The following is a 16495-nucleotide window of genomic DNA, read 5'->3' as shown; positions in this document are numbered from 1 at the left end:
TCTCCTTCCTAACTGCATCTTGTGGATTCCAAGTCGGAGCTTAGAACAGATGAAAGGAAAACAGTACTCTGAATGACCTATGTAAGATGCAGAGAGGAAAAACATGAAATCTGAAAGAGAGAGGGGAAGAGAGATTAAAATTCATGCGTAGGGAAATATTTAACCTAATAAAAACAAAATGTTTTTCAAAATTGACATATTACAAAGTCAAGGTTGAATGCTGGTTCAGTGCCCTTTTCTTTTTGATATGACTTGGTCTGAGAATAGCTGATGAGTGCAGATTAAAGATCCAGATCACATGTTGAATTGGGTATTACACAAGCAAGCAAAATATCTGTGCAATATATATTCATGTGCTGGAGCAAGGAGGAAGTCCACAAGGATTCACCAGTCTCCTGATCTCAACAGAACACAGAAACAACATGAGCACAGCAGGAAAAGTAAGCAAAAAAGATTTTACTGTTGGAAATATATTTTTATTAATAGAGTTAATGAACGGATACAGTATTTAATAAATAATTTAAAATTCATATCTGAATTAGAAGATACACTAAAATACAATATGCAATCCATGCTACAATACACAAAGTATACTGAACAACAATGAAAATATGCTATTTCTAAACATCTTTCACAAGAATGTATAGAACCTGTACCTATTGAAGTCTTTATTTCTTACATTAAATAAAATTTTAGTAGTTAAAGTCAGTGTATATTCCAAGGTAATGGTGACTATATGTAAATCTAAAGTTCGAACTCTCTAAACAGAAATTATCTTTATATTAAGAATAATATAAATATGCCATTTAAGTGTTCATAATTTAAATGTGCTATTCTTTGTAATCATATTCTTTTTTATAGACTAGCTGGTTAGCTTACTTGTTTACAACATGGTGCTGATAAAACTTATGTCCAGGGTTAAGATCCCTACACCACCCAGCCACCAAAAACAAAAACATAATGTTTTTATGGACACAGAAGAGTTAAGTCTGACAAAAGTTTTAGGAGAAGAATTTGATTCAGAGGAATTTGGAATATCCTTTTAACCTTACTATAAAATCTTTTACAAAAGACATATTGATCTCAACCATTACAATCATCAAAGTTAAACAAGACTTCAACATGCACATTCTGATTAAAAGGAGCCCGTTATGCACAATTCAGGCAAACTTCACAGAAATCCTCCTGAACAACCGAACAGTATCTTCTCCATACAAAAGTCACCATGATTTTATAGAAAATTAGTGCTAATACAATTTAAATCACTTATTAGCACTAGGACCACAGATATTTGCTTCTAAACATGCCATAAAGTTATACTTATTCTTCGATGTGTTTATGGGTACAGAGAAACGGGTGCAACCTTTCAATATAAAAAATTCTTGGTTTTTTTTTTTTGGTTTTTGTCCTTTTTGTGACCAGTAAGGGGATTGCAAACCTTGGCTTGGTGTCCCCCGCACTGCGCTCAGCCAGTGAGCTCACCGGCCATCCCTATACAGGATATGAACACGCGGCCACGTCGCTCCCAGCGCTGCACTCAACCAAGTGCACCACGGGGTCAGCCCCAATTCTTGTTTTTTAATTGCTTAATTATCAAAGCCTACACAACTGTTTCCAGTCCATTCATTAGTTAGGAGTGGATCATGCAGTAAAATAACTCACTATGATAGTTCAGTCTGAGGTTCTGACGTTTCTATACATACTGTGTGGCACAACAGCCTCCTATCAACAAGATTGACTGGAAATCGGAAGTCTGTGATTATCTGTGTCCTCATTCTAACTCACTTTATTTTTACTCATTACTGATTAATATCTACAGTGTCATATTCTCCTCCCAATGAAAAATAGATAGGAAAAGGAAAAACTAAATCTCCCAAAATTCAGCTTGAAAGAAACAATGAGTTCATAGAGCAGAAGCGTGAGCCAAGTGTCCTAATGACAATAGGAAGTGCTGAAAGAGGCGGTCAGTGCTCCCCGCTCTGGTGCAACGTCAACGACTTAGCTTCGGATAACACTTCGTTTACGTTTAGCCTTCCTGCATTTTATTGTCCTCAAGTGCTAAATGATGAGAGCACTAACATCTGCTTCATGAGGTGGTTCTGAGAACTTCATAAATTAAAATCATGAAGCACATAGACTAGTGCCTGGAACATAGAAATAAGTCAATAAATGATAGTAACTGCTATCAATATTGTTGTGGTTGTTTTCTTTGACATTTTCATAACTTTCTCCACCGTGGGGTGGTGAAAATGTAAGGATAGATTCATCTTAATTCTCCAGACAGCCAGCTTTGTGACTTTGGCGAAATTATTCAATCACTGAGTCAATTGAGCCTCAATCTTTTTATGTAAAATGAGGTCAACAATTCAGCAACACTGTCCCGGTAGCATCCTTGTGAGGATAAAGATAAAATGTGTAACTCACCCGAAACAGACCACGACATGCCTGCCAATCATAGGCACCCGATACTCAGGACCTACCCACTACTCGAGCCAGTGTATTATTTCCAAGAGCTCTCATATTTTATCATGGACCATGGCGAACACCCTGTAATGTGGAAAAAAATCGACAAAGGTATTGAATTGAAAATGAACTGGACAAGAATAAATTTCGATTGAATTTTAAATCATATTTACAATTATGTCAATTCTCACTGGGAAAAAAGCTCTCTTAATGTACATGCTTTACAGCACAGAAGACAGATTTAATGGTACATTCCCAAGCCCTGAAAATATAGGTTCAACGTTTCTCTTTAAGAACGTCTATGAGTACGCTGTATCAGCAAGAAATTCAAACACGGTTTCCAGTTTTGAAATGTATGTGTGTGGGTGAGTGTGTGTTCATGTGCACACACACACACACACACACGCCGTGAGCTTTAACCTCTGCAATTCTTGGCTCAAATCTAATCTGGAAGGAGTCTCCACACATAAATTAGATAACAAAACAGGCGGCCAAAGCTAAGTTTCACATGAGGGGTGCAAACGAGTAGCACACAGAAGTGGTGAGCAGAGCAGATCAAAGGAGGAGAATAGGCAGAGAGACAAAGAGAAGCCACCCTAGGCAGGAAGGCAAGGACGTAACCGTTAGATCCTTTGGCTTCAGCAGAACATTGAGCAAAGGAGCAACAGACTTTCTGTGAACAGACACTGACTGTCCTCGAATCATAGTGACTTACAATTTCACTTACAAGCTAACAATAATGGATAACCAACTGATTTTAGGACAGCATCAGTAAATATCAGGAATAAACACCTTTGGAGAAAAACATGAGGATGGTCTAAAATTACATATTCCATTTTATCTCAATGTCTTATTATATTTAATTCTGTTTTTCTTTTCTTATAGTATTGCTTTACACATTTTGGTTTTGTTTTTTCATGCTTTGCACATTTTTAAAAAGGTCTTTTTGTTCTCTTAGGAAACCAAGAATGGTCACTTCTATGGAGCACTTTTTAGTCACCATGTGGGGCTAGATTCTGCATTTATAAAGAAGAAAAGACATAATCCCTGACTTCAAGAATGGGGAACTACCTGTATAATCAATCTGTTTAATTTTCCAGGTAATAAAATGCAAAGCAGCTGTGCTATGGGAGCTAAAGAAACCATTTTCCATTGAGGAGGTAGAGGTAGCACCTCCTAAGGCCCATGAAGTTCGTATTAAGGTGGAACATTTTTTTTTACTTCTATTATTTTTGCTTTTTAAAAATTCAGAGAATATTAAAAACGGAAGAAAACAAAGATTCATTGTACTTGGTCATCTTTGTACATGGTCATCCAGTAAATGAATTTATATTTGTTGCCAAGTAGAGATACAAACAGAAAATTGTTAAATTTTTAAAAAGTGACCAAGGAGTATGTACAGTATAATTTTAGTAAAATAAAGAAGAATTTGCACACTTGTACAAAAGAAAAGAACAAAAGATATATATTAAGATTTCAAAATCAATTTACATTAGATATTTTCTTGGTGTTATACTGCAATTTATACTTATGTAAAATGCATGCATTCTTGTTTATTATGTAAGATAAATATTTCAGGATCAATTATTTCACAGATTATTCTAAATTGTTCAATTAAGAACAGGAAGATAAAGGAGAGCTTTGGACTGGAAAATCTTATGGAAAACTGAATCTCTTGTACTTGGGAAAAGTAGGAATTATGAGCAAAATTCTTGAAAACTCTTTAGAAGCTCAATTTCAGGAAATTGAATATGTTAAATCCAGTTGACGGTCATAATATTCTCTGAATCTAACCATCTTCTCTTTACTCTGTAGATGGTGGCCTCAGGAGTATGTCGCACAGATGACCATGTGGTTACTGGAAACATGGTCTCACCTCTCCCTGTGATTGTAGGCCATGAGGCAGCGGGCATCGTGGAGAGCATTGGAGAAGGGGTGACATCAGTAAAACCAGGTACAGAAGTCACACTCAGGGGATGTGCCGTGATGCAGGAACCTGAGATGAGAAAACAGGCAATGAGCAATGGATCAACCTGCACACGGTCGTGGCCAAGCTGGGACTTGAGGGCTTTCCTCCTTCCCTCTCTCCCTGCCCGGCTTAAGCACACACACCTTCAACACTCGTGCATTCTCTCCTGCAGCAATTCTGCATTGAGGATCTACTAGATGCCAGGTACCAGCTTTGGGCCTGGGAGCACATGAGGATCAAAGAAACACAGTGCCTGCCACTGTGGAGTTCATAATCTAGTAACGTCCATGGTAGTGGTGCTGAGCTCTGTCTTCTGTCAGGGCCCAAACAGAATCACAGGAGGGACAAGGGAAACAGCGAAAGCTTTTGTTCTGAGTCCCCAGATGAGTGTATGAAAACAGTCTGGGCGGAGTTCACAAAATAGTGTCTGTGAGGCTATAACCGAATCAATGTGATCTTGTCATAAGAGGTAAGAGGAGCCCATGTACTAATTTTCTCTTCCAATATGGCCTTTATTTCTTGAACATGGAACCAATGAAACAGAGTAGATGGAAGGAAGTGAAAGAAACATAGCAGAAGGCATCGGGCCATAAACAGTGTCTGTTCTATTACCTTTAGCGGTGGTTACATGTGACTGGTTACAAATTACTACGTATTTTATTTTCTGTATTTATTATCCTAATTATATGGTATGTTAATATACATATTTTTAGTGATGAATGGTGAATAAATAGAAAGTTTCCATGCCAGCATCTTTACATAAAGTTTATCTATAAGATGTGGTGGGCCAAACATTTTCCTTGGTTTTGTGGGATAGGTAGCATAGATGATTAAAAGTAACAAGTATGTTCAATTCTAAAAGATTACTTTAGTCAGAAGATTCAACCTTCCCAATTACCAAATACTTAAACTATGAACAGCAAGGCATAAAATAATCTGTCTAATTTGAGTTTCAGATCTTAATACTTCCTTTAGTTAGAAAGAATTTAGGAAGAAAATGACACCCTTACTTTTCACCACTACTTTCTTCACCAAAGCAAGAAAAGGAGGTAATTCATAAGTCATCAGCTAAAAACATCTGAAAAATCAGTTTTTATCCTAAAAGAAAGTGCCTAACTCGTTGTTGAGGGCTGAGGTTTTCAATGGAATTTCTTAAAATCTTTGTTTCATTTTTGTTGTTCTCCTCAAAAATGGACCAAGATTTTGATGAAAGCCTTCACTTTCTGTTAAGTATAAGCATAGAAAAATGAAGAATTGGTTATCAAAATACCCACTTTTTTGGTAATCCAAAGTATTACAAAATACCAGCTCTTCCCAACATCAAGTGGAATTATGGCATCCCGCTTGCAATTAAAATTTTATATTTAGGGCTGGCCTGGTGGCGCACTCGGTAGAGTGCGGCACTTGGGAGCGTGGCGGCGCTCCTGCCGAGGGTTCGGATCCCATATAGAGACCGGTCCGCTCACTGGTTGAGCGCGGTGTGGGCGCAACACCGAGGGTTGCGATCCCATTGCCGGTCGCGGTACGGGTGCGACACTGAGGGTTGCGATCCCGTTACCAGTCACGAAAAAAGACAAAAAGGAAAAAAAAATTTTATATTTATACTTGCACTGAAATTTAAGGTTTAATTAATTAAGGATAAAATAAGATGATGGTTGTAAAAACCACAGGAGAAATCAGGCATGCAATAAAAGTTAACCACTAATACACTGGAAATAACTTTTGAAATCCATGTTGTTTTCTGCATTTGCATTTCCTCTTAGGAATTTTCAGGCATGTATAAACTCAAACCAATAACTAACAGGCAATGACTGATGACATAGCTATGATCAGACTCTAATTCTTTTTAAAGACACACTCCTCCAGTACACACATGTTAGCTTCAAGTTCTTGCTCTATTAATTCCTGGATAGAAATTTAAGAATTTATTTTATATCCCTCCAGGTGACAAAGTCATCCCGCTCTTTAATCCCCAATGTGGAAAATGTAGAATTTGTAAACACCCGGAAAGCAACCTCTGCTTGAAAAACGAGTAGGTTTCTAATACTGTCTTTGCACAGCCCATGAGTTTTCACCTTAGTTACACTCCTATCTCATGCCCTTGTGTGTCTGTGTGTTCCACTGACCAGTCTAAGCAATCCTCGTGGGACCATGCAGGATGGCACCACCAGGTTCACCTGCAGGGGGAAGCCCGTCCATCACTTCCTAACTACCAGTTCCTACTCTCAGTACACAGTGGTGGATGAGATTGCAGTCGTCAAAATTGATGCAGCCTCACCACTGGAGAAAGTCTGCCTCATTGGCTGTGGATTTTCAACTGGTTATGGGTCTGCCATCAAAGTTGCCAAGGTAGGAATGACAATGGGCCATAGAATCAGTTACAATCAGACTGTTCAGAAACAGAAAGGGAAGCAATTGCTGACAACACTCAGAGATGATACTTCATAGACTTGGGGTATGGATTATGAATAGAAAAATGGCCCCCAGGTCCGGCCCGGTGGCGCACTACTATAGTGCGCCGCTTGGGAAGCACGGCGGCGCTCCCACCGAGGGTTCGGATCCCACATACAGACCGGTTCCCGCTCACTGGCTGAGCGAGGCGCGGGAGCAACACCGAGGGTTGCGATCCGTTGCCGGACACGGAAAAAGACAAAAAGGAAAAAAAAAAGAAAAATGGCCCCCAAAGAATTGAGAGTCTGTCCTTGAAAAGTCACCATTCATCACAGATGAAAATTTGTTGATACTTAGTTAAGAAAAAGTAAAGATTTCATTTTCAGTAATTATTCTATATTTGTTCTTTCTGGATCTATTACATTTGGGGGCTGGGAACTCATATAGTCATTCATTCTACAATTAGAGAGCACGTCCACATTCATCAGGTGCAGAACATTCTGCTAAGTTCTGAGGCAGCAAAAGTAAATGAAATGAAGTGTTTGCCTTTGAGGAGCATCTAGTCCATGGTTCCCCCACTCCCAGAATTACAATCAAAAGTAAATTCCAAATCCTTACCTGATACACCTGCAAACTGAGGGTCACCTGCTCTGTGGATTCCTGGGAGGAAAGTAAATGAATCTTTAATAATGCATTTGCTCCACTTATTATGAGATTTCACTGGTGCTTCTCCTCCCCTGCCATGAACACACACACACACACACACACACACACACACACACTTTAGAAGTGGTATGTTTCAAGGAGAAAGTCTCTAAGGGCTCCTCTTCCTAGAACGTTGAAAATCCAGTAATATCTTTCATTTTATGTAACTGAGACCCAGAGACACAACACCATTTGCCCAAAATCTCACAGCTAGTTACTATGAGAGCTGAGACTAGAATATCTTTCTCAGATCTCCTACTGGATGTTAAATTGTAATACTCAATCACTAGCATTTTAAAATCATAGTGACAAGCCTCGTATTTTTCTAAGTAATGTGGAAAGTGGTTTTGTACCTCACAGTATTTAATAAAATTTGGTGAATGAATGAGTGCATAGACACCCTTAAGGGAATGTAACAATGAGATCACACAGAACAGTAACAGCATATTATCCACTCTGACCAGAGAGGACTAGGTTCATTAAACAGCCCCTGGCCAACGTAAACTATTTAAATCACATCTTTTCCAAATTTCCGTGACTTTAGCACTAAGTCCCTTGAACCATTGTCTCTTCTGATGGAGCAGGTGGTGTAAGTGACCTTGCCCACACAGCAGAAGCTGACAGTACTCATGATAATAAATTTCATTCATTATTAAAATATAAACCAACTTTTGTTGCGTTATTTTCATTAGTGCATTTTAGAAAGCAGGGATAAAGACGCATGAAGATCACAGTGGTCTCAAGCTGTATGAGAGTATTTCAAAGAGATTACGAAAAAATAGAATTAAAAGACAATACAAATCTTTCCATGAATGTTTTGAAGTACCCTCTCATTATCTTAAAGGTACATGCTGAATTTTCCCTGTTTGGGCTTTGCATTAAGCCAAGGATAACTCTTCAATGTGTCAAAGCTAATTACTGCTCTCATTATATTGGTCATGACTGCTGAAAGTTAATCAGCCAAGGAGTGAATTGTTGAGAGTTTGACTGGATTATTTTTCAGTCACTTGGAGTAACCTTTTCCATTTATTTCATTTTCTGAAAATTGTCCTTGTGTATGTACGAGACAGTGAAGCTAGCTGTAGATAGATTTTAGCCATTGATATTTTCTTCAAGATCATAGTCACTGATGTCTAGAGTTCAAAGATCATCCAGCCCACTGGTTCTCAGCCTGGGTTTCCCATTAATGTCACCTGGGGGCTGTGTTCCACCTACAGAGATTCTGATTTCATTGGGATTTTTTTATGTTTCTCATGAATCTAATGTGCAGCAAGTTTGAGAACCACTGGACTAGTTCAACCTCCTCAAATCTAAACATGAATTAACTGAAGCCCAAAGAAGTTTTAACAGCAGGTTGAACATCACAGTTAGCCCCTGCTAACGGACAAGGCATGGCTATGTATAAAGCTAATGCACTTTGTAACAATCATTGATTGCTTGATCCATTTGTGCATTTTCTGTAAGCACAGGTCACCCCAGGCTCTACCTGTGCTGTGTTTGGCCTGGGAGGAGTGGGTCTGTCCACTATCATGGGCTGTAAAGCAGCCCGAGCATCCAGGATCATTGCAGTGGACATCAACAAGGACAAATTTGCAAAGGCCAGAGAGGTAGGGGCCACTGAGTGCATCAACCCTCAAGACTACAAGAAACCCATCCAGGATGTGCTAAAGGAAATGACCGATGGAGGTGTGGATTTTTCCTTTGAGGTCATTGGTCGGCTTGACACCATGGTATGTACCATGACATGCCTAGAGATTTCTCCTTCTGCAGTCTGGAGAATGCTTAAGAAGCAGAATATAAATATTATATTTATAATATAATATATATGTAATATAAAATAAATATTTTTAAAGGATAAATGGCAATTTTCCATCTCTTGTTGGTTACCTGGATTGTTTATTTCTGTGAGAAATCTTTTATTCTGTAAGCTAAGCAATCCTGTCTCAATTATATTTCATCTTTAAACAGAGAAAAAAAAGCTTGTTATTTTCCACTAAGCCCTTAAAAATTTCCATTATAAATTTTTAGTAAAAAATTTCAAAGTCAAGTAAATATAAGTAGTACACACGCTGTTCTCAAATTGGCAAGTTTTATTTTCTCCCACGTTCTTAACAAAAATAGTTTAACAATTTTTATATGTTTTTATGAATTCCAGTTCTTTTTCACATATCATATTCTGGCCAGAAGAAATAATAAGGAATTTTAGGGCAAGTATTAACAGAAAGTGACTAATTTAATGCCTCGCTATGTATTACCACCTAGGCAGCACAATGCCTACCACATGACTGGCAACCAATATCTATGTTGGACTGAAGACTTTAAAGAGTCAACAGAATTCACCACCCCCCAAATTTAGAGATGCATATCTCATAGCATTGTCTGTGGATTACATGAGATAACACATGTAAAATCTTTAGCACAGTGCTATCTGTCATGTGGTAAAGATCTCAGTAATTGTCAGCTGGCATTATTGGCATGAAATACTATTTCCACTCTTGAAGTCCCCACATCATCTTTGTATATACATGTTATTACTTTCTAATAATTACCAAAATCATTAATTTCTATGGGGAACACATCTCCAGCTATCTTTCACCTAACAAGTTTTTTCTAGAATCCTGTTGAAAAAGTCCCCAGAAACCAACAAGTCCTCACTGTTGAAGTTCTCCAGCAAGTCCCAGCAGTGCTGGTAATGGGCAGCAGCACCCTGAGGGGAAAATTGCCCCTGGCAGCCTGCACTGGGAGAGTACACAGAGATGATTGAAGTTCTAAGATAATCCAACTATTTCCAAGGCTATATCTTTCCTCTTTATGCTCTTTTTCTACTGTTATCCCTCCACTTTTGTATGGGGAAGTGGATTGTTATTTTATTTGAAGATACCAAATGTCTGATAGCCACTAGTTCTGAGGATATCTGGTCTTCTAAATGTCATAATTCAAAATTAAAGGACTGATCATTATGTATATCAAGAGATCCTAAACCATTTTCTTAATACAGAATGTGTTCAAACTCCTGACTACAGGGGAAACACTTTCTAGACTGTCTTTTAAGATTCCAAAATAATAGGTGTAGTTTAAAATAAAAGCAATATGTATTTTTGAGAGATAAATACATTTTCAACATGTCCATTTTAGAAATGGACAGTAAAATAGGGATCCATTAAAAAGGGAAACCATCAACTGGATGAGAGACAAAATATGATGATGTAATTACTATATTTTGTTCACCATCACAATACCTGGCTCAAAGTACCACATTCAAAATACCCACCTAATAAATGAATGAAGCAACTCCTTGATTGCCCGAGAATCATGTGATGAGGAAACAGTGCTCTATTTCAGAAACTAGACTTCTGCATGTTTATAATGATGTTTGCCCCTTTATTACATTACAAGGAAGAATTAAAAACACAAAATTCATTCATTCATTTTGCCTTTAAAAATATTGTGGACATTTCCTAAAGCCATAGCACTATCTTCATCAGGAAGGAAAATGAGAAGCAAAAGACATAATCTCTTCCCTTCACGCATTCACAATCTAGCTAAGTCAGTAATACACGATAATTTCTGTCATGAGTAGGGACTGTCAAGGGTCTACTGTAAGGATACTAATTATTGATTTTATTCCAGCTGGCTGCCCTTTTATGCTGCCACTACTCATGTGGCACAAGTGTCATTGTAGGGGTACCTCCAGATTCCCAAGACCTCTCAATACACCCTGGACTGCTATTGACTGGACGCACCTGGAAAGGAGCAGTTTTTGGTGGTATGTACTTAGGCTTCAGGCCAAATTCTAACTATCCTATGAACTTTTTACCTTTTCCAAGTGATAATCCAGGTTTTGAAAAGCAATGGAGTAAAAATAAGCTGAAAATCCTGTTGGCTCTATAGATTTTAAATCCACTAGATGTGGATCTAATGCAGACAGAAGTTACCAAGATAAACTTTCTGGTGTCCCCATAAACTAATTAGGACAGTTCAGAACCATTCTTTTTACACTTGGAAATCTACAGCAATCATTTATGTCTATACTCATTGCCCAAATATAAGTAACTATTGTATTTGCTCCTTAACATCAATCGTAATTAAATGATTATGATTAATAATAGTACATAATCATCTGTACTGTAATTTCTCTATGAGAGAGATAGTAACTAAGGACTCTTTTAAAAGCCAAAGCACTTCAAAAGGGTATTGAAGCACTCTATCTCTTATCAACCTCAGTAATAGCAGTCTGTGGAATGCAGCACTCTTTATAAACTTCCATTTTAATTTTATTTGGAAAGTCTCCTCTCCATTTCTACTACTTATTCGTGGATGAATCTACCCATGATATGTCTCCTTTTCAGGATTTAAGAGTAAAGATGATATTCCCAAACTCGTTGCTGATTTTATGGCTAAGAAGTTTTCTCTGGATCCATTAATAACCCATGTTTTACCTTTTGAAAAAATAAATGAAGGATTTGACCTGCTGCGTTCTGGAAAGAGGTAGATTTTAAGTTTCTCCTTATGGTAGGGGCTTGATGAACAGAGAATGAAAATGGAGAGGATGAGAACCAATTGGAGTGTCTTGGTTTTCCATCACCAGTTCAGTCTCTGCATGTAAAACCTCTAACATCGCACTGTGAGAAGCCAAGAACAGTGTTTTGTGTGTCCTATTCTGCTGAAGTCAGATTATGTTGGTTATAGCGACTGTGAATGACCAGAGCCACTCAGCCTTCTTTACAAGAGAACACTCACCTTTGATTAAAAAGAACGGTCACACAATCATAATTATAACATAGAGTCACTGAGGTCTCTGCCTGGCCACCTAAATAAGGCTGAAATTTAATGGCTGTAAATTTAAATCATATTCACAGCAACCACAAAACTTTCATTATGGAAGTAGGTGAATCTACACTGGAATTCTTTTCTATACAAATCTTACAGTTTTTCATTTTAAAAATGATTGTTATTTCTTTTTTCAGGTTACTAAGAATTTTTCACCTCTAACATTTAACATTGCAACTGCCTAAGAAGATGAATTTTGTCACCCTCATTTCCATGAGGCATAACTAGTAACAGACAGTCAAATCTTCACTTTTCAGCGCCATAGTCCATGCTTTTTCTGCTACCCAACACTTCTTTCTATGAGGTTTTCAACTTTAAATAGCATTTCTTAGGCACTCACAGAACATAGTGTTCCAGATACTTCATCTGACGAATATTATTGAAGGAGGAATAAACTGGCCCACTGTACTAAGTGTCTAACCTGCATTATCTCATGTGATTCCCAAACAAGTCTGATATGCCAGTCCCAATTTCACTATCTTAGAGAAGAGAAAACTGGGATTCAGAAAGGATATGACTTGGCTAATATCATGCAGGTGGTAGTCAGGGGAGCCAAAAACCAAGTTAGATCTGTTTGTTAGCAAAGCCAATCCACTTTCTATTAAACCATGCATAGAACACAGTCATCAAATGTTGGTTATAACTTTCATCATTCCAGCAGGTTGGAGAGTTGATGACAAATATACAGATGATCAAAACCAGAAGACAGTGTCGTGCAACAAAAGAATTTTTTAGATCAACTAAATTCACTTCATGACAATGTCATATAGTTGAATGTGCATATTGAAATGTAATAAATCCTAAGAATAAGCAAAGATTAAAAACTGTTATGGTCAACAGTGGTAAGGGTAAGGTGACATAGGTACTTTCATATAGTACTTCTACTAATATTAATTCTACAGTTTTTAAGGAAAGCCATTTGGTAATTTGCTATAGAAAACCTATAAATTCTTAGACCCTTTGCCCCAGTAATTGCATTTCTAGAAATGTATTCTACATAAATAATCAAATGTTTAAACACATGTTTAAGCATGTTTACCTGTTATCTATAATATCAAAAATATTCTAGGATATCAGAAATATCCTAAAAGTCCAACATTAAGGGAATGGTTAAATAAATTCCAAACAAGCTTTATAAATCAATGAAGCCATTAAAAAGAAATAATTTCACTGCACTGGGAAATTGTCATTATGTCACTGTAGACTAATAAAATAGAAATATCAATTCTATAGACAATATAATTCCAAATTTTCAAAAAGAACAATAAAAAATGCACCATGTCTAGAAAAAGTTGATAAAAATTCAAGAATATATTAACATGTTTATCTCTAGGTTGTGGGATAGCAGATTATTTTTACTTTCCTCTTTACACTCTCCTGTATTTTCTACATTATGTATATATCTTGTTATTATATACATGTACTACATACACATATATATGTAAACATTTTTAAGGAGACAAGATTATCATTTTCTAAAAGTTGATTTTTAGACAGGTGTTATTTCCAGTGTAAATGCTACATTTCTTATCTTCACAAGAATGAAGAATTAATACAAATCAAATTTATTATCCTCTTTGAAGAATCCTTAATCATCTCAGTATCAAAACTCTATTAGACCTCCAACATGGTCTTAACATAATTAAATGATCACTTCTTTCCTGCAAGTTATCTATCATCTTCTAATTTGTGCAACTTTGTTTTTAGCTTTGAATCTCAACACCCCACACGAGATGTGTGACCTGGAGCAAGTTACAACTCTAAGTCTCAGCTTTTATAGTCTCTACATGAAAATAATATGAGAACCTACCTCGTAGCATTGTTGTTTAGGCTGAGATTTGAATAGCATAATGCATTAAAAGCACCTGCAAATAGCAGGAAGTTATTACACATTATTAGTCATTGTGGTTTATATTCCTCATTATTCCAGGCACATGGGCTTTCAAAAATGAATCCCTAAGGATGATAACATAGAATTGAACTCTAAATGACAGTGGCACTCATGATGTTATGAGTAAGCTTAAGATTGGAGAAAACACAAGACAGAGCAGGAAAAGATGAACTGCCCTTTTACTTGACTTGACCTAAATGCAAAGAAATGAGAATGGAGTGGCTGGAAAAACAGAGATTTTCACTGGGACACTTCAAGGGCTCCTTGGACTCTCCCATGGAAGACTGTGAATTGTCTAAATGTCAACACAATATCTTCTCTTTCCTATTGCAGTATCCGCACCATCCTGACATTTTGAGACCATACAGATGTCTGCCCTTGTGGCATCTTCTGCCTCCTGCATCCTGTGTCACGTGGAACACCAACTGGTCAACCTCATGAACTCTATTCTTCAGAGATGCCATCAATCGATCAATCAATCAATTAATCAATAACATGCATAACATAGGGGCTTTCCAGAAGAAACCAATGTTGATGTGAAATCATTTTCATTCAAACATTAAATCCAAACCAGATAGCTCTCTCAATGAGGTGCTGAATATCACCTGGGGAATTGAAGTCAATAAACTTTCCTTCTTAATCATTCTACTATCGTCTCTTTTTCATTGAGGACATATACTTCTTGTGACTTCCTGAAGTTTTTGCTTTTTGTAACCCTCAGTCACTGAAACTCAGTGGAGGGGACCCTCCACTTGCCCCCAACATACACATGATGACCTATCGGGCTCTAAGTGGTCTACTTCTACACCTATTTCCACTGTCTGTATTTCCCTTTCTATGAAATACACCAAAGCTCTGAGATAAAAACTATGCGACAGTAAAGGATAGACATTCATTTATAAGAGGAGAAGATCCAGAACTTCTAAATATAGGAGGTTATTTACTAACTCAAAGGAAATATCACACACTTTCACACAGTGAAGGAAAGTGTTTTACTCCTTTTATACTACTGGCTTGCAATAAATACAAAATTGTTCTTTTGAATAAAAGGAGGTCTCATGCTTCATGTGATAGATACAAGGTTCAAACACTAAATGTGAGACAGAACTATTCCTGGAATCATGTTCAAAAACCCTTTAATTTTTATTGATGAATGTGCTTTATTAATTAAATAGTGTTAGTTAATGATTACAATTGACTGAACATGAGGCATAAGGTAATTAAAAATATTATGGTGGCGTGAACTGTGGGGACAGGATAAAAGCAGCTGTGAAAACATCAGCTTGAATGGGTAACTAAGAAATGGCACAAACACCTATAGCAATATATTTTCTAAGTTGATCTACACACATATACAGACTTACATTTTTGCAAGTTATTTTCAATCTGGAACTTTTCTACTAACTACCATGCCTTAAGCCTAGCCAATCATGCTAGAATTACTTTAATATTTGGATATGTAAATGCTATGGCCCCTATTTATTAATGCTTTCCCACTCTCAGAGGAAGGTTGGCATTTTGAGCTTTCTCTCTAAATGTGGAATGAAAAGTTTACTCGTATTCAGAGGAGTTAATGGCTGATATTCAGTAGAGTTAATGGCTCTCCTCAAAAGACTTATTTCTTGCTTTGTTACAACCCTACATTGTGGAAAGGACCCTAGACACAGAGCAAAATGATTTGCCACTTACTATGTGACCTTCAGTAAGCCACTCAGCGTCTCAGCCTGTCCATCTAGGTTTTTAAAAAATTCCTCTACCAACCCCTTACAGCTTTATCCAGTTTACATGCGATTATGCTAGTGAAAGGGCTTTGTCAACTGTGAAGTTCCAAGTACATGTAGTAAACATTTCATTTTTCTGTCGTAGATGCTGAAGGAGATACTCAGGGTCAATGTAGCTTCAGAATATCCCTAAGAGAACATCATGGGACACTACCTGCTGTTGGTGCTCCCAGATTTTTACACTGGTGTGGACGATGTGAGATGTCGTGTGGCACTCCTGGGCTCTCTCACAGACACTCGCATTGGTATTTAGCTATATGTTAGCTGTTCTGGTCCTTTTCTGTGGGAGGAACACATCCAGGCACCTCTTTTCAGCCATCATGCCCTGTATCCCCACATGTTAAACCTAAGAGTTGAATGCCATGCGTGCACCTCACCTAGCACAGTAAGCACCCTGGGAAAGTGAGATATTGCTAGTAATAATCTGTGAGTTTCTTGGAAAGTAACAACATGTTAAAATTTTTC

The 16495-nt window shown here is 37.3% G+C and overlaps 1 protein-coding gene across 1 annotated transcript; it reads left to right on the top strand.

Annotated features, from left to right (window-relative positions):
* The first annotated feature begins 323 nt into the window (after nt 1–323).
* On the top strand, nt 324–14811 carry LOC103607140 (alcohol dehydrogenase 1C). The gene is made up of 9 exons (XM_008591678.1): nt 324–440; nt 3564–3665; nt 4279–4417; nt 6377–6464; nt 6562–6781; nt 8998–9258; nt 11159–11294; nt 11878–12016; nt 14583–14811. The coding sequence occupies exons 1-9, from the start codon at nt 423–425 to the stop codon at nt 14605–14607; spliced, it is 1128 nt and encodes a 375-aa protein (XP_008589900.1). The 5' UTR covers nt 324–422; the 3' UTR covers nt 14608–14811.
* The last annotated feature ends 1684 nt before the right edge of the window (nt 14812–16495 follow it).

This window comes from Galeopterus variegatus, unplaced genomic scaffold, assembly GCF_000696425.1.
Source record: "Galeopterus variegatus unplaced genomic scaffold, G_variegatus-3.0.2 Scaffold7164, whole genome shotgun sequence".
In the NCBI taxonomy this organism is placed as follows: Eukaryota; Metazoa; Chordata; class Mammalia; order Dermoptera; family Cynocephalidae; genus Galeopterus; species Galeopterus variegatus.
This window is presented reverse-complemented; position numbering and strand designations above follow the sequence as displayed.

What these genes read in the sequence shown, in the direction of transcription:
- LOC103607140 (XM_008591678.1), top strand. An exon ending in AACCTCTGCTTGAAAAACGA is followed by an intron (nt 6,465 to 6,561) that starts GTAGGTTTCTAA and finishes TCCACTGACCAG; the next exon opens with TCTAAGCAATCCTCGTGGGA. An exon ending in TTGGTCGGCTTGACACCATG is followed by an intron (nt 9,259 to 11,158) that starts GTATGTACCATG and finishes ATTTTATTCCAG; the next exon opens with CTGGCTGCCCTTTTATGCTG.